The following is a 23,229-nucleotide window of genomic DNA, read 5'->3' on the forward strand; positions in this document are numbered from 1 at the left end:
AGTCTCTTCATGCCCACAAGAGATCTAAGCCCAGCCCCCCTTGAATTCCATTAACTCTTATCTACTGCCAATTTGCTTTGACCCTTAGTAGTTCAGATTCTTGTAGAGAGTGTTAGCATGCAATAAACCTGTATTCATGTGAACCACCTTGACTCCTGATTTCCTGTGCTTGACAGGAAGACTGCTCTAGATTTCATTCGGGTTTTCATTTCTCAATTTTGGGGGGGGGGTTCACACTCCGGCTTTATGGAACCAGCTGCCGGTTGAGCTCTGGACGGCACCGGACCTGCGCTCCTTCCGACGCGGTCTGAAGACCCATTTATTTGAACAAGCTGGCCTGGCCTGATGGGGGAAGTTAGGGTTTTTAATTGGTTTTTTTTATTTATTTATTTATTTATTTATTTATTTATTTATTTATTTATTTATTTAATTACATTTATATACCGCCCTTTCCCGAAGGACTCAGGACTCCGTTTATATTGTTACTGTTTTATCTGGGCGATTATTTCTTTTTTAATTTTTGTATGCTCTATTTATATGTGCCCTGTTCACCGCCCTGAGTCCCTCGGGAGAAGGGCGGTATACAAATTTAATAAATACAAATACAAATACAATACAAATACATTCTGAGCACTTTCCTTTCCAGAAACCCTCCTCTTTTAAATCTGTACATTTTAAATTTTTCTCACACTGTTTTTAAAATGTTTTTTTCAAAGATTTAACTGACTGTCTCCCTGAAGAGTAAATAAAATATTCTAAAGCATCCCAGAAATTCAGCTAGCACGGAGGAGCATCACAATAACCCTGGGATAGAATCTGTTCACAGGTTATGTGTAGGAAGCAAAAAGAAAAAGAAAAAAAAGCACATGGGATGATAATGCAAATTTAAAAAAAAAGATTTTCTAAAAATAAAAGCTGGCTAATCTTTTCCCTACAGCCCTTACATCATTGGAACAATGAACCAAGCCACTTCCTCCACTCCTAACCTCCAGCTGCACCACAACTTTAGATGGGTACTATGTGCCAATCATACTGAGCCAGTCAAGGGCTTTCTTGCCCGATTCTTGAGAAGAAAACTCATTGAAACAGAAATTGGTGGCCGGGTGAGAAATGCAGAATTAATTAAGATTGTAGACTGGATTCCCAAGGTTTGGCAACATCTCAACAAGTTCTTGGAAGCTCACAGTTCTTCAGATGTTACTATCGGTGAGAAATTTAAAACTATGCCCAGATTATTTGCAGGTTGACTTCTGTCCAATCATTTCTTCCTAACCCGTTGGATCTGACCGAACAGGAATGCTGTGAGTCCCAACAATTAAGGCGTATCATTGGGTGGGACCAAAAAAGTGATCTTTTTCTATCAGGGTCCTGTCCTTTGGAACATGATTCCCTTGGAGATTAGATGGCCCCAGCCTGCTGAGTATCACAACGTCCTCAAGAGAGAGTTGTACATAGAGGTTGGATTGCAAGTTAAGAGTTTGTGAGATGGTTACTATAATAGCTGGCTGACTAGTTTTTACTTTGGCTGCCAGTTATATATTTTATTTGCTATTTTTTTTAGCTGTGGTTAGCTGCAGATATCACTATAGTGAGATGGGCAGCCATACAAATTTGATGAATAAATAAATAAGTGTCCTAATCTTTCATAGGCTTCTTGTGAACAGAAAACATTAATGTCTCTTTTCATAGAAAATTAGAGGTCATCTGATTATTATCTGATAATTATATAATCTAAATTATCTGATTATACAGAGAAAACTCACTTTTAAATGTTCATCATCCAAGATGCCGCAAACAACATGTTTTTGATGATAAATTCCTGCTTAGTATAAATACATGTAAATTGTTTATTTCGTACAACTAATATACTCTATCATAATAAATTTTCCTTATCTGTCTTATTTTTTTTATTTCTGTTGTTGTTGCATGATGTTATGGTTAAAATAAATGCATCAGTTCCTCCTTACTGAAAATAATCAACTTTACATTTCCCTTGATTTTCACAGGTCCACGCCTGTTTCTCTCTTGCCCTCTAGATGTGGATGGGTCAAGGGTTTGGTTTACTGACTTATGGAACTATTCTATTGTTCCCTATCTTCTTGAGGCTGTCAGAGAAGGGCTACAGGTAAGCACAGTTTACAAAAACTGGGATATAAATATGACAAATACAGCACAGGTGCACAAATGCAGGCTGGTTGTGGTCAGACAGGACCTCGCAAAATCCTGAAATCCCTGGACAACAGGCATGGGACCACACTTTTTTGTGCCCTTTCTGAAAACAGCCACAAATGTCCCAAGAGGCAACAAAGCCAACATTTTTTGATCTATTTTTCCATGTTTTGTTGAGCATTAAGGGGAAAAATCATTGCTAGTGCTTAAGACATTGGTTTTTCCTTTTAAACTTGCCAAAATGGTAACAATCACCCAATTTTGGAGGTTTTTTTTAAAGGATTGCTATGTCTCAACAAGAGTAGTCTTTTACCTTTAAACCCCCCCCCATTTTTCTCCCAAATGGAATTGAAAATATCAGCCCTGCTTAAGTGCTCTGAGATTCAGATTTATTTATTTATTTATTCACTTATTTAACCACTGCGCCTGGTGGCGCAGTGGTTAGAACGCAACTTTGCAGACTAACTCTGCCCACAGCGAGGAGTTCAATCCTGACCGGCTCAAGGTTGGCTCAGCTTTCCATCCTTCTGAGGTCAGTAAAATGAGGACCCAGATTGCAGGGGACAATATGTTGACTTGGTAAACTGCTTAAAGAGTGCTATAGAGCACTATGAAGTGATATATAAGTCTAAGTGCTATTGCTATTTAAGGCCATGTGCTCCTACAGGTCTATGACCTCCTACAGGTCTATGACCTCCTTGGTCTATGACCTCAATAATCATAGACAAACTTGGAGTTCTTGATTTATCACTGTTCCCAGTTTTCTCATTTGCCCATTTTAAGAAGGTATTTCCCTTTTAACGGGCTGTTCTGCAGAAATTTCATTTTGGACTCCTGCGTATCCGAGCATGCTGATGCCTTCTTCTTCAGGTGGATGGAATGGTCATTCATGAGGCCTTATATTCCCTGCTACTGATATGGAAGGAAATGCAGACAGTTGGAATAAATCAGCTAGGAATCCTTGGTTAGATACTGTCTAACTAATATTATCCAAGCTGGACTATTGTTAGCACAGTTGTCCAAGGGATAGACATGTAAAACCACCCCACTGGAGGCATTCAAGTTACATCAACACAGGGAGCCATGCTCAGAACAACTGAAGTTTTCAAAAAAGTGCCCTAGGGCAGACTTCTCTTTCCATAATGTGAATATTTGTTTTGTTGAGGTCAGGTTGCATCAACAACAGGATGTTAATCCTGATGCAGAAAGCTGGTTCTCTGTGTGCTGCAGGGACTTTCCTCTGTAGTACTATCAAATGAAGAAACATTAAATTTGGCACTTATTTCAATTTGGCAATTCTCTTTTTCTCAAGGGTTTTAATGCTTATAAACACTTTTTATGACTTTGAAATGAAGAACAGGACCCGCCCTTGTTTCTGTCCACTCAGTGACTCCTTGGGTACATCACTGTGGAAAGAATATAGCATAGTCTTTGTCATGGGGTATTCTACTTTGAGCCATGAGCAGGCCATTGTAATAGCCCCCACTTGCTCTAGTTTGAGTTTTTCTGGAAATTTGGAAAATTGGAAAGTTAAATAAACATTTGACTTGGGCTCCAACTTGGTTATTCACCAGCTCCTGAAAAGTGCCGTTATCTCTCCACCCTTGTGTCATATTCAATCTTAAATAAATTTATTCTGAAACAAAAACACATAGAAAGCCTTTACAACAAAAAAAAGAAAAAAATATATACTATATCATTTTAGCTGTAAAAGAGTTACAATTCTCTATATAGCTATCTAATCCAAATATTCATGTAAGTATATATTTCTAATAGATCGATATATTTACCACCTTGCAATTATCAGACAGAAAACTAGTAATGGGAAGAGATGGGTCAAGAGAAAATTGTAATTTTAATTTACCATGATTCAGAAACTAGTTCGTGACATATTAAATAGCAATGTGCACATTAACAAACTATATATTATTCTGATTATAGAGGAATTGAGTGGGAAAAAATGCCTTTCACTATTTCTAAGCAATAAAAGTCTCTGAGTGCTTGAGTATAATTTTCAATATTTGTACGAATATCTCTTTCAGATGTAACATAGCAATAACTTTGACATGCATCATGCTTGTCTGTCTGTCTCTGAGTATATTAAACGGGTTGTTCAGCAGGTCGTAGAATCTCTTTGCATATTCCATTGTTTATTTCAAGATTTATTGAAAAAGGTTTAACTGCATACCCAACAATGTAAACTGTGAATGTATCAAACATTTGGTTTCAAGCACACACATTCACCTTACAGGAAGCTAAGATGAACCACTGCAGTTTTTGCAGTCCAAGACCACTTTCACTTCTTACCATTATATGAAATAGCCTCAAGACAGAAATGTTTCCAGTGGTTTTATCCCCACAATAACAACATTTTGAGTAGATTGGACTGAGAGAGAAGGATTTGCTCAAACTATAAAGTGAGACTAGATTTGACTCCTCAGTTTTACTTCAACTCTGGAACAACCCCCCAATGCAGTATTTCTCAGCTAGTGTGTTCCAGCCATGTTGAAGATCCTGGAATTCCTAACCTATATTCAGGGACTAGAAGTCCCAATTAAGTTATGTAGTGGATAGATAGAGCTGCACTAGAAATCCCTTCTGCACATTCCTTATACCTGAGACTGAATTAGAGACACCCCAAACCGCTTTTGCCCCACTGTCTGTCACTCCTTTCATTGCTACCTGTAACAAGAATAAACCACCTGATCACCCAGAAGTGAATTTGGCAACATCCAGAGCAGCAGCAACAAATCATTTCCAGAACTGTTTTTTGTTTTGTTTTTTCCCCAGGAGTGAAGGGAAGATAAAATTTAAGATAAATGTCCCTGGGTAAAAATGCAGGAGGCAGCATTTTGAACCACTGGCCATGCCAGGACGCTGCACTGCAGTTATTTGGAAGTGCTGAAGGAGGCCTCTGAAGTGAGGGGAAGCCAAGCCGCAGGACCGTTTTGCTTTGCTTTAGGAACTGGTAGGGTGGATGGGCTGCACTGCTTCATGCAGGAAATAGCTTCAAAGGCGAGCTTTCCAGGTGCCTTGCCTGAGGGAAATGGCCCCTTTGAAGCTTTGCGCAGTCCTGTGTGAGCCATAAAAATTGGATTTGAATGTTGTATGTCTTGACTTACCAGGTTCACCCTTGCCTTTGGAATAAAGAACCTTTTTTTAAAAAAAAAGAATTTAAAATATTTATCATAGCTCTTGAGCCCCAATTTTTCCAGAACACCTTAGAGAGATCAATATTAAAACTGGCTTATAAGGCAAAATGGCCATTACAAAGGAAGGGGAATAAAAGGGAAGAGTTAAAAAGGTAGACAACTATTTTTTTTAAGAGTTGTGTACCTTAATTCAGCTGTTAGCTGTTGTGCTCCCCGATATGTTGCAATATAACCCAATCAGCAAAGTTGATCTCTGGTCTCATTTTGTTGAGGTGATGGGACTTGAAATTCACAGCACATCTAGAAGACATCAAGTTGGGAGAGGCAATCTTGACATTTTCTTCCACCCACTGTCTCCTGTAGTAATTGTTGAACCACCCAAGAAGCATTCCGCAAAAAGATCTGCGCTTTTATTGGTGGCTTTCCCTAATTTAAGATTTGCTTTCAGAAGATATGGTGACATCTAGTGGGCAGATTTTGCTCACAAAGCCTTTGTTGTGCTGTCAGTGTAGAAGGTGCTAAGAATATGGGTAGGAGAGGAGAATCTTCCTCCCTAAATATTGAGTGTAATAGGCATCCATGGTCACATGTATTTGTATCTTTTAGCAGAATTTTTTTTTCTGGATTGTCAGGAGTTTTTTTTTTATCATCTCTGGCTTAGATCTAAAAATGCCAATTTGTTCTTCAGTCTCAAATGAATGTATTTTTCTCCCAAGTTTTGCGTCTATGTAGGAGGCATTCATTCATTTAGCAGATTCATATCCCAGCCTTCATTCAGGATTTGGAGGTATAAAATATGTATATAGCATTGCTTCCTGCATTTTTCTTTTAAATGAAGAGAGAGAGAGAGATTCAAAAATATAGATAGCGGTACTTCTAAAATATTTTTTTTAAAAAGTCCCAGTAGTTTAGATTTTTAAAAACCCAATAACATCCAACTCTGCTCTGTTTGTTTTCTCTCCACATTGTCAGACTATTTTCAGCACATGGTAGACCTTCTGGTTGAAAAACGAGGAGACCGCTGCTCTCTCTCTCTCATCTTTTATTTTCCTCTTATTCACATTGTTATAAACCAGGGGTGTCAAACTCAATTTCCTTGAGGGCCGCATCAGCATTGTGGTTGCCCTCAGGGGGCCCGGTGGGTGTGGCCAGGGTGGGCGTGGCCTACTGGGTGGGCGTGGCTAGAGTGCGTATGGCCTACTGGGTGGGCATAGCCAGCTCTACATCCTTCCCATCAAGGGTGCCTATGGGGGCCTGGGCAGGAGTGGGACAGATCTGAGGGTCTCTGGCAGAAGGAGGGTCTCTGGGCCAGGGCCAAGGTAGTGGGGGCCGTTCCCTCACTGTTTCCAGGATGGCTTCGCGGGCCGCATGAAACCACTTCGCGGGCCGGATCCGGCCCCCGGGCCTTGTGTTTGACATGTCTGTTATAAACACAGGATTGGAAGATTCCTCACATGAGTTGAACTCATGAGGAAAACATGAGAGTGTTGCTATGCATTTGTGGCTAAAAACGAGTTTGATATCAAATCCCTTTATTCAGAATGGGTTTGTACTGTTGTTTGCAGTTGTATGGTAGAAGAGCACCGTGGGAGGATCCTGCCAAATGGGTGATGGACACTTATCCATGGGCAGCTACCCCACAACACCACGAGTGGCCTCCTTTGTTGCAACTGCGTCCAGAAGATGTTGGCTTTGATGGCTATTCTATGCCACGAGAAGGTTCAACCAGCAAACAGGTTCCACCTAGTGATGCTGAAGGAGATCCTCTGGTGAGATTCTCAGCATAACGTTGTTTATATACGGGACATTAGATGGTGAAAGGATTAAACGCTGGGAGGTATCAAGGCTGTTTCTTCAAATTAATTTGTAAAATATTCTAAAGGTAAACTTGGAATAGGTGTGGCGGGGTTGTGTGATTTATACTAGGAATTTAGTATTATTGTTGGATAGAAATGAAATTACTGTGGGGCTCTGTGTGTGGTGATTTATACAGATAGTCCTCGAATTATGACCACAATTGACCCCAACTGCTGCTAAGCAAAACATTTGTTAAGTGAATTTTTCCCCATTTTACCGCCTTTATTACCCCAGTTCTTAAGTAAATCACTGCAGTTGTATCATGGTTGATAAGCGAATCTGACTCTCACATTGACTTTGCCTATCAGAAGGTTGCAAAAGGGGATTATGTGACCCCAGGACTCTGTGACCATCATAAATACGAACCACTTGACAAGCATCCGAATTTTGATTACATGACCAAGGGGGAATGCTGCAATGGTTGTAAGTGTGAAAACGGTCGTAAGTCCCTTTTTTCAGTGCTGTTGTAACTTTGAATGGTCACAAAATGAACCGTTGTAAGTTGAGGACTACCTGTATTGATCTCAAGCAAGTTTTAGTAAAATATTTTTAATAACTCAAATTTATAATAAATCGATCTTTCCAAAATGCTGATCCAGACTCTAAGACTTGACAGTTACTTATGTTTGCTTTATTAAATGTATTGACTGTAACTAAGGACAAGGAGATTGCATCATTGCAGCTGCCGTTTAAAATTTGTAGGAAAGAATATTTGTTAGAAAACATGGCTTTATTATCTCTATAATAAGGCGGTCCATATACAGTATGCGGTGCTGTTTTATGTTAAAACCAAGCAGCATTGTAGAAATTGCTGAAATTTCCTATGGCTTCCTATGGAACTGCTGTAATGTTTGAAGCCCTAGAAATGAACAACAAGCTGTTTCTTCTGAACTGATGACATTGCCTGGCAAGTAGAAAAGTTGTAATGGCGTTAAACCATGTGGATCATCCAGTGTGAAATTGACACGATACTGGATTTTCATTGTTTATTCAACCAGGATGTCCAATGTGCATTTATTTTTCCATATAGTTCTCCTCACGATTACAATGCAAATCAATGATGTATCCAGTTCTATCCTAGAAAAGAATTAGTTGTTAGGTCTATTTTGTTTGTCCTGTGGGTAGAGCAACTCAGTCTATGATGGGGGAAAAAAGATTAATGATTGGATTTTGCTGAAAGTTAGACAATCCCACTCAATTTCATTGAGGGCCGCATCAGCATTGTGGTTGCCCTCAGGGGGCCGGGTGGGTATGGCCAGGGTGGGCGTGGCCTACTGGGTGGGCATGGCTAGAGTGCGTATTTGCCTACTGGATGGGTGTGGCCAGCTCTACATCGTTCGCATCAAGGGTGCCTATGGGGGCCTGGGCAGGAGTGGGACAGATCTGAGGGTCTCTGGCAGAAGGAGGGTCTCTGGGCCAGGGCCAAGGCAGTGGGGGCCATTCCCTCACTGTTTCCAGGATGGCTTCGCGGGCCACATGAAACCACTTCACGGGCCGCATCTGGCCCCCGGGCCTTGTGTTTGACATGTCTGCACTAAGTCATAAAGCCAGGTCCCTTTATCCTCTATAACAGTGTTTCTTCATGAGTGCACACACAACATGTTTTAATCTCTAATGTAAGGCTTTGCTTCTGCTGTGGAGGTCCTAGCAAACTGAGGAATGCCGATTTAAGGTCTCACAGTGATATCAGCAGAGCCAACAGTGAAGGCTTTGGATAGGCCTGGTGTGGCTCTGAGACCAGGCCAAACTGCTAACTGCAGAAGAGAGTTCATAAAAATCCATGTCTGCTTCAGTTGCCCGAGAGAGGCAGGTGACCATGACAGTCAAGTAATATGTTTTGTCCTTTCTGTATTTCACCAGATGAACATGCTGATGAGGTTGCAGGAGGCAGCTAATTATTCAAGTCCACAGAGTTACGACAGTGACTCCAACAGCAATAGCCATCACGATGATATCCTTGACTCATCCCTGGAGTCAACGTTATGAATAGAACTTAGAAATGGTTGTTTCCAGTGGTCCATCCTTTGCCTCCCTTAGAAAAAATGAATCACCAAGCCATGGAGAGAATTTACCTTGGTTCAGAAGGACATCTCAGTATTAGAGCTGCGAGAACAATACAGTCTCTTCCATCCTCTCTGCCTCCCTCATTCAGTGTCCAAGATGGGTGCAGGCAACCCAGCTGATGTTTTATATCTTGTGTTTTGTTTTCCTTAATAAGAACTGCACTATTTTTGTTTTTTCTTTTGTTTTGTAGTTTACATTGCTGTGAGTTCACATGCCTACGACACTGAACACATTGTTTTCATAAAAACAACGGTGCTTATCTAGTTGTGTCTGTCCATTGACCAAACAACTTCTGCTTGTGAAGTGGATTGCCATTATCTCTTGATTCCCTAAATCTGCTCCAATATTTAAAAGGACATCTGGAGTAAATTTCATTACAAGGGTGCCGGGGAGGCGAGTAGAGGAAAAACTGAAGCGCGAGAGAATTGTGTTTAATTCACATAAGGTATACTCCATTAATCTCTGGGCAGAGTGAGTTGGAGGCAATAAATGGAGAAAAAAAAACACCCATTCACCATCAAAGTTGTGAACCTAGGAAGCATTGTGCCACATCAGATCCCAAAGGGGAGAGGATCTCAGCTATGCTGCTTCTGTACAAACTCATTTAATGGCTGGCTTTTTTCCAAGTCATATTTTTTCAGCCTAACCTCAATAATTCTGGTGCTGTAATAATTGCTCGCCTTGGCAATAACATTCCATAAAAGGCAAAGAGATTACAAATAGGGAAGTTTAAAATATTCACATATATAATGCAAAACCTAGGTCTTCTGCAATTTGAGACCATGATCCCTTGTTTTGGTTATTTCATTTGTTTCTATAGTTCCAAGCATTGGGCTCGAGCACAGTAGCTGTATATCTTTCTAAAACCATCTCTAAAGCTGCCAGTGTTAATTAAAGCAACAATTGTGGAGTGTTTTAGCCATGATCCAAAGTCTGGGAAAAACACATATAAGAAAAAACCAAAACAAGTTGCTAGAATTTCTTTTCATATTTGCTTCAGAACTCTCTGTTGAAGTGACCTGGATCACAACATTTCTCTGCAACTAGAAGAAGTGCTTTGTAAAAAGTGAAAACAAAGCTCCAGTCTCTTTGTCTTTGGATTCAGCGGATGCCAGCCTCAAATACATAACACAGGAGTGTCATTCCCTCAAATCATTCGTTCGGGTTTTGGGATCATTTCATAACTGTACCAAATGTTCCAACAAAGCTCGGAAAAGAGAGTTGTCCAGATTGGAAAAAAAAAGAAAGATAATTCCATTCTTCCACTGTATGGTACAGTTTCTTACTTTTTTGTCCCAATGGCCTCATGTCCCATAGCAATCTGTTCCTGAAGTTCCACTCCTCTAAATCAGTGGGCCCCCCAACCTTTTGGGCACCAGGGACCGGTTCCGTGGAAAGAGATTTTTCCATGGACCAGAGGGGGCGTGGTTTCACGTGCTGGCTACATCCCGTGGATGGGGCTTCGCTTATTTGTGCAGCACAGTTTCTGGCATGCCGCGGCCCGGTACCAGTCCATGGGCGGGGGGTTTGGGGACCCCTGCTCTAAGTGGCTTGTTGTGAGACATGAGGAAACTTCCGTTTTACTGAATAGTGTTAAGTCTCTTGGGGTTAATGGCATTCAGCTGTTCTAACTATTGGAAATGGTATCTATTTTTACTTGTCCTATATAGGCCTCCTTTCTGCACAAAGGATAAATGAGGACCACACCTAATGGCTACCCACCTCACATGCTTAGCCCTCCTTGACCTCCCTCCCTAATGTTTTTATATTCAAAGGGCAGGCAGAAATTATCTCTGGAGGTCCTTTGTCAGAGACGGCAGTGAGTGCACAGGCGTTAGCTTGGAACCAAGGAAAAGCGATAACTTGGAGAAAGCAGCTAGGAAGCATGTCCTGCATATACAGTAAAGGGACTATTTGAATGGAAAGTGTGGCGGCTATTTGGTATTATGCTTTTCTAACATGACGTTATTCTAAGTGGTCACCCAAGGCCAAGGCAATCTTTGGTTTTCTCCCTTCTGGGAGGAAAAAGAGAACATCAAATTTCCTTGCCCCACAACTTCTCCAAGACCTGTGTAGGAATCTGTTATTAGAAAGAATAGCCTGCACGGTGTTGGAGATGGAGCAGGGTAACATACCAAAAGGAGCTGCAGATCCATTGTATCCAAAGCCCTCCAAGTTCCCAGTTCCCCCCACCCCAAGTTACCATCAACAAATTGGTTGACAATTTCCTGTAGTTCAGGAACCAGCATAGGATTTATTTCCTTGTTTTGGTTTCGGTCAAACAGCTTTTATAAAATTGGGGGGGGGGGGGCTGTGCTGGCAGGGGGAGAAAGTGTAGGAAAATGGCTCCTCTAATTTGAGCACTCAACAAGGCTGAAAATGGTGCCTTAGGTTCAAATTTCAAAGCTCTCTGAAAAAGGCAGGGCTGTTTTGCCAATTCCTTAGGGCCAGGCATTAGTATTTCTTCAGAATCAATTCGTATGAAGATATGGATAAATATCTTCTGGTCAAGGTCAACACATGTGAAATTATGGATAAATAATTAGCTTCAACCATCTGTTAACAAAACTTGGGACTGAACATTGTTGAATCTCTCACGATAATAAAGAGCCTCTTTTTATAAAAAGAAAGAAAAAAACGCTCCATTTTGCTTCACCAAGTCTTAAATAAAGGAAAGTTATTTCCGTAAAGCTTATTGGGTTTTGGTTTTAAACCAAGAGCCAAGCAGAGAACGTAACTCTGAGCCCTCTTTCTTTTCTTCATCTCAGAAGAAAACTGGGGAGGAAAGTTAAAAAACTGTTTGGTGCTTATGCTAAACAGCGAGAAGATTCACAAAAATGTGGACACCAACTGGTGCCATTTTTTAAAAAAACAAACCAATAGCTGTCTCAGGTTATACCTCAAACTAGAACCGAGGTTCTCAACAACACACACGCACACACAAAACACAAACACATGCAAGCCTTTTCAGCTATCTTTGGGTGCTGATTTTTTAAAAGTGATGCCTTACTGAGTTTCTACAGTTGTATTTTAATTCCATTGGTGTTGTAGTTTGTAGTCTTTTTAAAGAACTAGACAAAACAGGGCTATAGAAGTCATCTTTTGGAATACAATGATGTGAGTTGCTGTGGGTTTTGTTTGAAATGAGATATTTGATACCCCTAGGTTTTAAATATAACAAAAATCAAGGAAGAGGCATAAAAAGAGGGAAACGGCTTTTTAAGATCTCTATACATCAGTTTTTAAGGAACATTTTATTGGATGTTGTTTATTCAATCCAGGCAAAAGCAAATCTTTTTTTGTGGCACCGAGTGGCATCACAACTAAAAGAAAATTATTTTTTGTTTGTGTTTTAAAATATGCAGGTAGAATATTTACTACAGTTTATAGGATTTATAGAATTAATATGATGCAACAGACACACAGTTTTGCTACCATGACAAATTTACCAAGTGGGTAGCTTTTCTTATACCTCATGATTTCTGCTTTTAGTGAACTCAACCCATTGTCCGTTGAGTTTGTTGTGATCTTGCTAGCATTACATAATTTGTTTCTTAGCATAGCAAAATAACAGTGGGCATTAACTGTTGAATCAAGGGCGAATTCTTGAGTCTTTATTTTTCTTTACAAAATAGAAAAAAAGTATAATGCAAATTCTAATCTGATTCCTGAAAATGGACTAGAGTAAATCATAATTCTAAAATGATCCAACTACTGTAATAGGTCCATCTAGCTCTTCAGCACCCTCCTTCCCTCCTGCTTTTTTTTTTAGTAAGAACCATGAGATGCTAAGAAATCAGAAAAGAAATTGCCATCTATGGAAATGATTGATTCCACTGCAGGAAGATGACCTGTGTATATTGCCTAAGGCAGGACTCTCCAACTTTGGCAACTTTTAAGACCTGTGGATTTCGACTCAAAGAATTCCCTAGCCAGCAATTCTAGGAGTCAAAAGCCACAGTCTTAATGTTGCCAAAAGGTTGGAGACCCCTACCCTAAGGGACAGTGGAAGAGTAAGGCATTTCCTCATCTGATTTGGCAAGGGGGCATACCAAGATCAATGTGGCCATCAGCTTTCCAGCTTTTTGTAAGCAGCTGTTACACATTGCACGTGTGTTCTGTGGAGCATCTCCGCAGGAAGTCAATTTCCTGCTAGGAAAAGGGATTGTATCTATTTGTTCCAGACAAATCTGGGGTTGTTAATATAATAGGTTCTTCGTATCTCCATCTAAGGTTATGTGAAGCTTCTCGGGTGTGCTCAATTACAAATTGATGAGAGCCTGCCGGTATGTCCCAATCATCACAATCAGCACCTGGAGAGCACCAATATTCCCATTTGGCAACTTTGTATATAGAAACACTCAGGAAGTCTAATAATTCTGATCCAGAATGGCCACAAGCCTGTGGAATAAGCAAACAATCTAGCTACATCATTTGTACGATTGCCAGGAGAGTGAAGTATATCATAATCTATGAAAACAAATATTTAGAATTTGTTCTTATGTATTCTTTCCTAATTCCTACTGCAAGCGATTTCCATAGAGATGCAATGTGTGAATACGTATTCGTTGACAACATGACTCCCTGTAAATGTATTTAACGTATGCAAAATGTCTTTTATAAGAAATGGTTCCATACTAATCATGATCCAGCCAGTTCCTTGTGCATGAATGCTCTCTGCTGCATATCCTGGGGGCAAGAGTTCAGCTGAATATTTCAAAGGAAAGGAAGCTCTTTTCTTAAAAAAAAGAATAAAAGAAATATGGGGATGAAATGATTGGAGAAATGGTTTTGAGTTGAAGATTTGCCTATATATGGCTACCTCAGGTGGCACAAGAAATGTTTGCTGGAATTGTAAGGCTGACAGAAATGACATCTAAGTTATGACCAAGGTTAGCAGCTAAATTGATTCCCCCTCAGAGCCCTTGTTTATTGACACCTTTAATTGAGTCTGTCTGAAGTGCTGCCAGCTGTTCTGTTGCCATAAATAAAAAAGAATTTGAACTTTTCTTGATCTCTAATAAGAATTGCTGAGATTACTGAGAAATGATTCACATGGAATCTTGCTTTTTTTTTTAGTTATCACAAACTGTAACTTCTAAAACTTCGGAAAACAGGGTTGCCTGTTATGCACCTTTTTTAAACTAGTTCAGTTGAGGTGAATGTCTACCTTTTCCTTTTAAAATGACAACATATGTCATCCAGATTGCTTCCAGTTTTGCTTTGTCCCCACCTCACCCCCTGCCCCAGTGCTCAAAGCTGGCAGGATTTCTTGTTGTTTTAGTACAAGACTATGCAACATTCCCAATAAGTTAGAAATTGGAACTTTCGTTTCTCTTTGCTACACAACCGCCTAGAATTGTGCAACTCATATGTCACATGTTAGATGCAATTTTGATTTTAAGTTGATGCAGAGACAGGGAGGGGTTGGCTAACCTCCTTTTTGGTATATTTTTCACACACACACACACACACAAATCCAACCTAAAACACTGTACTGTTAATACTTTTTTTTTAATATATTGTGTCTTGAACTTTATCTAAATGTGGCAATTCTCTGTTAAGGAAAATGAACTAAAAAGCGTGGCTATTAAACAAAAAGTTGCTGTTTCGATCTAGTTGTTTCCAGTGGAACCATTTATGAAAAAAGTTCTCTAAGATGTACATTTTTTTTCATTGTAACATAGAAATGTAAATAATTGATTACAAGTGCTGCATTTTGATGAACTTTTTCTAGCCATTTTTAAAAGAGAAAAAAACTAGGAATCGAGTATTTTATGTACAGTACGATCCCTTTCCCACACCTCTCTATTTAATTTTACATTTCCATTTAGGATTGGGATTTGCAACTGGCCTGTTTTGGATCATGCCATCCTTTGTTTCCCTTCCCTTCTTTCCTTCTTTCCTACCCATGTCCTGTGTCATGGAGAATAAAGCTAATGATTGTACCAGTCTTAAATTATTCATGATTCAATAAATTTGATGCTTATTTATTCAGATGTAATGCTTTTGCTATCCTTTTTATTACCTTAGGCCACTACATCATCATCATCATCAAGTTTAAAATATATGTTGCATAACTCATATGCCGTATAAATGACAATGCAAAAGACTAGCAGTGCCTCTAGTTCATCAATCCAATATCCTTCTTTTCTAAATATTTTTATTTTGACGACATTAATATCCAAATGGAAAAGTGAGTAGTCCTTATACACCAAGAAACATCTGCATGTCTGGAAGATGCCTCTGTCCTGATTTATATGGGCATCGCTAAAGAGAGATTAAATCAGGAAAAGCTCATAGTGTATATTTGATTCTTGAGTCACCATTCAGATTCCAATATCAAAGATATGTTGGTCTTTACCCACTCACTTCCACAAATTATGTAGCCTGAAAAGGAACTGAATAACAGAGTTGGAAGGGACCTTGGAAGTCTTCTAGTCCAGCCCTCTGCTCAGGCACGCTGGCTGAGGAATTCTGGGAGTTGAAGTCCATAATTCATAAAAGGGCCAAGTTTGAAGACCCCTGCCCTATACCATTTTAGACAAATGGTTGTCCAATCTCTTCTTAAAATCTCCAGGGTTGAAGCACCCACAACCTCTGGAGGCTAGTTGTTCCACTAAATATTCTAAACTGGTGCGCCAGTTGCGACCCTATCTGGACCGGGATGCCTTGCGTACAGTCACTCATGCGCTCGTGACCTCTCGTTTAGACTACTGCAATGCTCTGTACATGGGGCTGCCCTTGAGGACCACTCGGAGGCTCCAACTGGTGCAGAATGCGGCCGCGCAAGTTGTGTTGGGGGTCTCCTGATACTCCCATGTAACACCTCTACTCCGCAAGCTGCATTGGCTTCCAGTTGCCCTCCGGGTGAGATTCAAGGTGCTGGTGATGACCTATATTGCCCTAAATGGCATGGGTCCGGATTACTTATGGGAGCACCTGCTGCCGGCGTCAAATTCCCTTTGTCCAGTGCGCTCCCACAGAGAGGGCCTCCTCAGGGTGCTGTCGGTCAGAGAGTGTCGGCTGGCGACCCCCAGGGGGAGGGCGTTCTCTGTGGGCGCGCCAGACCTTTGGAATCATTTACCAGTTGAGCTCCGGATGGCTCCTGACCTTCGCTCCTTCTGCTGTGACCTGAAAACTCACCTATTTGAACAAGCCGGCCTGGTCTGATGGGTTTGGGGTATTTTAATTGTAATTTTAATTAACTTTTACTGTAATTGGGCTATTCTATTTAATTTTTATCTTAACTTTTGTATATTGTATTTTTATTGTATTTTATTGCCCTGTACACCGCCCTGAGTCCTTCGGGAGAAGGGTGGTATAGAAATTAAAATAATAATAATAATAATAATAATAATAATAATAATAATAATAATAATAATAATAATAATAATAATAATAATAATTCTCACTGTCAGGAAATTTCTCCTTAGTTCTAGGTTGCTTCTCTCCTTGATGAGTTGCCATCTTGACTTACCTTGCTTCTTGACTTACCTTCAGGTGCTTTGGGGAATAGAACTGAAATGCATAATCCACTTTATATTACCCTCGGTCAGAGAAGACTATTGTAGGATGTTCAGCTGCAAGGGACAGATGACAACTACTGAATCTTAATTTAAAACTCTACAATCGTTGAGAAGAAGTGGTATCCCAATTTGTGTCCTCACTGTCAAATCAATATTGCTGCTATTATTACTTTTCTGACAACACCATTATGAGTTAGGTAGACAGTCAGGTTGACCTAACAGATTGAATGGCCTTTTAACTGTTTTATAGGTGTTAGATATGCAAAGCTCATATATGCAGAATATATATATATATATATATATTACATACAGCACAGGAGATTAAAGTATATCATTCATTCATTGGACAAAATATGACAAACAAGGTCTTGTGTGAATTCATTTTTTAAAAGTTCTTAGTATAACAAAGATAGAAGGACATAGAGTTGACTTTACAGCCAGAAACTAAATGGAATTCATACAAGCATACAAACAAATCTATAGTCCCCTACTTCCTGTATCAGTATTCAAAGATTACATAAAGATTACTTTATGACTTATCTGTGCTACAGTTAATCTTTAAATTTTAAAAACAAACAAACCCTGTGCCAGTAATTAAACAGTGCTGACTGTGTCCATTCTGTCATAGAGATCTTAAGTGTGATCATGAATCTATGCAAAAAGGAGAATTCAATACATCATGAAACAGACTTAATGTACCAATTAAAAAGGTAAAGGGAAAGGTTCCCCTGCACATGCGTGCTAGTCGTTTCGGCTTTGAAACAGAGATGGTGCTCATCTCTGTTTCAAAGCCGAAGAGCCAGAGCTTGTCCGAGGACGTCTCCGTGGTCATGTGGCCAGCATGACTAGACGCCAAAGGGGCACGGAACGCTGTTACCACCATAGTGGGCCCTATTTTTCTACTTGCAATTTTACATGCTTTCGAACTGCTAGGTTGGCAGAAGCTGGGACGAGTAACAGGCGCTCACTCTGTTATGCGGCACTCGGGATTCGACCCGCCAAACTGCTGACCTTCTGATCGACAAGCTCAGCATCCTAACCCACTGAGCCACTGCGTCCCTCAGGAATGTACCAATTAGCAGGAGCATATTTAGTTCTGAACTGAGCTATCTCTCTCCCTGACAGAAAGGATGATGTTAAAACTCACCAGGGAGAAGACTATCCTAGGCAACAAAGAAACATGTTGGTCAGTTGTTGTTGTTGTTGTTGTTAGTTGTGAAGTCATGTCCGACCCATCGCTTCCCCATGGATAACGTTCCTCCAGGCCTTCCTGTCCTCTACCATCTTCCGGAGTCCATTTAAGCTCACACCGACTGCTTCAGTGACTCCATCCAGCCACCTCATTCTCTGTTGTCCACTTCTTCTATTGCCTTCAATCTTTCCCAGCATTAGACTCTTCTCCAGTGAGTCCTTCCTTCTCATTAGGTGGCCAAAGTATTTGAGTTTTAACTTCAGGATCTGGCCTTCTAAAGAGCAGTCAGGGTCCCATCATAATGGCAAGGGATTCTGCTGCAAACCTTCTGAAGATCAGAGACAAGGGCACTTTTTCAGGCTCAAGACAGAGACCTCAAACCTGAATGGATGAGTTTAATTAGACTTTTTTTAAATATATATATATATATATGTTTTATTGATTTTTAACATAATCACCTCAATATTTGGTAAACAGCATGTTGTCTGGGTTTATATTTAAAAAAAATAGCAATTAATTTCTTTTTTTTTTATTGAAAAGTTTTAAAATACAGTTTTCCTTTAAAAATCCCCCCTTCCCCCTCCCTCCTCCCCCCTCCCTACCTCCCCCCCTCCCCCCCTCCCCCCCCCCCCCGACTTCCCAGAGCTAAATACAAGGTATATATATAAAAAGCAATCATAAACAATCATATACTAACAATTATAAGCTCTAAAATCCATCACTCTCTAGCTTATATAAGATAAAACAAATAATAATAATATTGAATATGTATAAAAAGAAACTAAAATAATAAAAGAAAAAAAAAACGAAAGAAGACTTATTCAAATGCTACATAAAACTTCTTAACCCTATACTTGTTCTGGATAAAATCAATCCATTTTCTCCATTCCATAATATAGCGTTCTTGCGAATGATCTTTCAAATAGGCCAAAATCTTCGCCATCTCTGCCAGGTCGGAAACCTTTAAAGTCCACTCCTCTATGGTCGGCAGTTCCTCTTTCCTCCAGTATTGGCCTATCAAAAGTCTTGCCGCCGTAATTAAGTTCAACATCAACTTGGTGTCCACAACTGTGACATCTGTAATTATTCCCAACAAAAAAAATTGCGGACAAAACTTTATCCTCTGTTTAAAAATCTTCTGCATGTTCCACCAGACTTTTATCCAAAAAGCCTTAACCTTTTTACAAGTCCACCATATATGAAAATATGTTGCATCTTCATCACCACACCTCCAACATTTAGGCTGATAATTCGGATACATACTTGCAAGCTTTTTGGGATCTAAATGCCATCTATAAAACATTTTGTAAAAATTCTCTCTTAAATTTTGAGCTTGTGTAAATTTTACGTTCCTCACCCAAATCTTTTCCCATGTGTCCATTGTGATAACTTCCTGGATATTTTGGGCCCATTTTATCATACAATCCTTAACAAGCTCTGTTTCTGAGTCAATCTCTATCAATGCAAGATATATCCGTTTGATATGTGCTGGTCCCTGATTCCTGATTTGCTTTATCAAATTTTCATCAGTCATTGTAAATCCATTTTTCTGGTCTTCTTTCCACCTGGCCCGTAACTGAGTATATTGAAACCAATTTTGAACAACCTTCTCTTCTCGCAAGAGGCTATATGATTTCAAACACCAAACATTTCTTTCCAAACTGAGAATCTCCTTGTACGTAGTCAAATCATGTTTGAAGCCAGCATGTATATTTTCTATTGCGTGTTTTGGAATTGCCCACAATGGTATCTTGCAACTTAACTTATGTCTGTACTTCTTCCAAACTCTCAGCAATGCCTGTCTTAAAATATGCACCCTAAACACGTTGTCTACCTTCTTATCATACAACAAATATGCATGCCAGCCAAACAACAAATCGTGGCCCTCAAGATTTAATAACCTCCCTTAAAAAAAAAAAGCAATTAATTTCTATAATTCTATAGTCTATATAATGGCTTTGCTTGATTTTCTATTCTTCTTCTTCCAGTAATATTCTCTTTTAATTAGTTTTAACCAGTCTAATTCAATTCTATTTTCCCCAGGATGATTAATATCTATCCTATAAAGTCAAGAAGGCAACAGAATTTTTTTTTTGAGTAGGAATTTATGAAATTTAGTTGCCGCCCATCTTGGATCCAATTGTGGGTGGCTTATGGCAGAATATGGAGGCGAAGCCCCATGCAAGCTAAAAAGGAGACAGCTCAGATTCCAAGTGTAATAGTTAGATACACTTCATAGTTCTTAACTAGGACTTGGTCCTAAATAAATCAATCAGCTTTTAATATTGGTTTTTAATAGTAAGTCTCACAATTTGCTCAGATTTTTAAAAAGGCAGACTGGGAGAAAATACTGAATCATTCCTGGCTTCAAGATTTGGACTATACTGACATGGATCAGTCTTTGGGGATCTGGAGAAAGGGTTCAATAAATGTGTACTGTATAGAGAGGCAGGACTGAGACCCATTAATCAGTTTTTTGTCTAAGAGCTCAGCTGGATTGACATCTCCCTTAGTTGTTTCACTCTTTTTCAGGACAAGTTTATGGATCTTAACAAGGGCCCCAGGTGGCTTCTCTGGGCTGTTAGACAAGGACAATCCATGAAAATGTGAATCATTTTGATTATAACTGAATAGCACACAGACCTCATAATCAGACTAGCTGACCCTCAGAGTATGTTGGAAAGAAATCAGCTACCAGATGCCAAAATGCTAAAGAATTCTTATTTCTGATCATTTGGACTATTCTTCTGCAGTTATTTAAGTGAGCTGCCATTTTTTTCTTATTTAGCAAGGATGTATAGGACTTTTTCAAATCAAACACTAGCCCCCGCACATGGTGGTTATTACTAGCTCTATAGGCCATGAACATTTCTACTAGTTTCACGTTACCTATAATCGCATTCCAAATCAAACCAGGATTTGGAGCTGGACTCATAACTCTTGGTGGATACATTAACCCTACAACAAGTGCAGCCCCAGCCCAGCATGCTGCACATCCTTAAATTCTCTGGTTTCTCATAAGAGAAGGTCAAAGTGCTCTATGGCTCTCAGGAGGGAAGGATCACAGCTTCTTAATACCAAACATCTATTTTAATGTCATCATTCTGTAAAACTTGTGGGGAGTAGTTGGGCATGCAGACTTAGAGAACACTACAGTCGTCATCGTACTTGAGGGCCATTGTGCCGATTCCAAGTATAGCTGAGACATTTGGCAGCATAAAAGTGACCTACAAGAAAGACTGATTAACCTTGGTTTAGCTCCCTCCTGACTCAGAACAAAGTTCAAAACAGCAAGATAAAAATGCAATAGAAAATTATGGGATTTGGACACTCAGTATAAAAAGGCATACAAAAAGGCATTCAACAAGGGGCTCCATCCACTCTAACCCAAAGCCAGGTCTTCAAAGCCTTCTGGAATATCATCAGGATGGGAGCCCCAGAGATCTCAGAAGGGATCTCTTTTCAGAGAGCAGGTGCCATGACAGCGAATCATATTTTCTGCATGCTGATAGAAGCTACTGCTAGACCATGGTATCAGATGGCACTGATAGACCACTCTGTCGGCCCATAATGGCCCAGCACACACCATGGGAGGTGGGTGGTCAGTTAGGTAACCAGACCTTGTGCCATGTAGGGATTTGTGGTGATAATTGGCACCTTGAAACAAACTGATAGAGCCAGTGCAGCTTGTGGAGCATGGATGTCACCTGGGCATTCGAAGGCATGCCCATCACTCCCCAAACCATTGCATTCTAAACCAGTTGAACCTTCCTAGTGGATCTCAAGCACAGCACTGTGTAAATTGCTTAATAATTTGAGCCATGAGGTGACTAGGGCCTGAGTGGCTATCTGAAGGGGCACTCAGTCTAGGAAGGGGCACAACTAGCACAGCAGATGGAGCTGCACAAAGGCCTCCTTGGCCACAGTTGTCACCTGCTTTTTGAGCAGGAGCTGTAAATCCAAGAAGACCTCCAGACTGCACACCACTTTTGAATGGGGGAAGTGCTACCCATCCAAGTTTAAAGACAGAAAATTCCATGTTTAGAAGATGATTGCTTTCCACAATTGCCAATCTCTTTTGTTAATATTGTTGTCCTTGACAAGAACACGAATGGGATAGCACTGAGTTCTGTTGTTGTCTTTGAGAAGAAATGGATTCTCCTTGATTATTCCACTGACTTCCTTTATTTGCTCAGGAGCCTTTCTGGAAGAAACCTTGAACTCCCCTATTTTAAATGAGCAATTTAAGGCAGGGGTCCCCAACCCCTGGGCCATAGCCCACAACCTGGTTGTGGCCTGGTCAGAACCAGGTTCGTGAAAGCAGTGGACAAGTGCATGTGTGCATGCACGCGCGCATAGTTTTGCTTGCGTGTACAGCAGGAGGGTGGGCGGGCAGATGAGCACATGCACACAGCTTATGCAAATGGAGCTGTGCACACACGCACTTGCCCACCTCTCATGCTGAACTATCCCCTCTTCCCCACCATCACCAGTCTGCAAAGCCAGAAAGGTTGGAGACTGCTGATTTAATGTATAGAAACCTATTTAGTGTTAATTTAGTACTACTAGTTATTTGAAATAGAAGACACAGTTTCAGAATTTAGGAGACACTAAACCATGTTTGGGTCTGCAAATATAATTTCTGCCCACTGCATCTTAGACATAGTTAGAAGGACTGGTGGTTTGGCTAACATACACAACTCCCTGAAAAGGAACTCATCTTCTGAGAATGAGGATGCAAGTCTTCCACTTTCCACAATTCAGGCAGTTCTAGTAGATTGTATTTATCACTAGGAATAAACTATGTACTTATACTTTGCGTATAAAGTCCTTGCAAGTCTTCAAACTTCAGTTCTTCAGATGTGTAGAACCAGGTTCTTTTTTTCCCCCTTCTTCTTTTTCCATAGCTGGCTTATTTGGAATTGCTTATCTAAGTTAAACAGAATATCAGTATACAAAACAAACCAATACAATAGGAAAATCACTAATGTTGACTGTAGCAAATGACCAGTTCCTTTGCATTTTACAAGTCTGAGAGGAATTTTAAACAAGGTGTCTTAACTAAAACTGACCATTAGATGGCACCAAACACAAGTGAATTGAAATGTCTATAACAGTCTCTTCTGACAATCTATATTTGGATAAATCTATATTTTTTTAAAAAAAAAATTCCAACTCTTGTATTCCTGTTTTAAAGAGGATCAGAATGGAACGATGTGGTGGAGTTGAGCATTTCTTCATAAGGCAGTGCTGTGTTCTTTGGAGG

General features: G+C 40.0%; 1 protein-coding gene across 1 annotated transcript in view; it reads left to right on the forward strand.

Annotated features, from left to right (window-relative positions):
• The window catches only part of NAV2 (neuron navigator 2), a 197,750-nt gene extending 187,950 nt beyond the window's left edge, over positions 1-9,800 (forward strand). Inside the window, exons 31-34 of the mRNA XM_081343733.1 lie at positions 938-1,206; positions 2,007-2,125; positions 6,887-7,090; positions 9,039-9,800. Coding sequence (XP_081199859.1) covers positions 938-1,206; positions 2,007-2,125; positions 6,887-7,090; positions 9,039-9,164 — 718 coding nt within the window. The 3' untranslated portion in view covers positions 9,165-9,800. The remainder of the gene's footprint in view (positions 1-937; positions 1,207-2,006; positions 2,126-6,886; positions 7,091-9,038) is intronic.
• Positions 9,801-23,229: the final 13,429 nt, after the last annotated feature.

This window comes from Vipera berus (assembly GCF_964194415.1).
Source record: "Vipera berus genome assembly, chromosome: 1".
Taxonomy (NCBI): Eukaryota; Metazoa; Chordata; class Lepidosauria; order Squamata; family Viperidae; genus Vipera; species Vipera berus.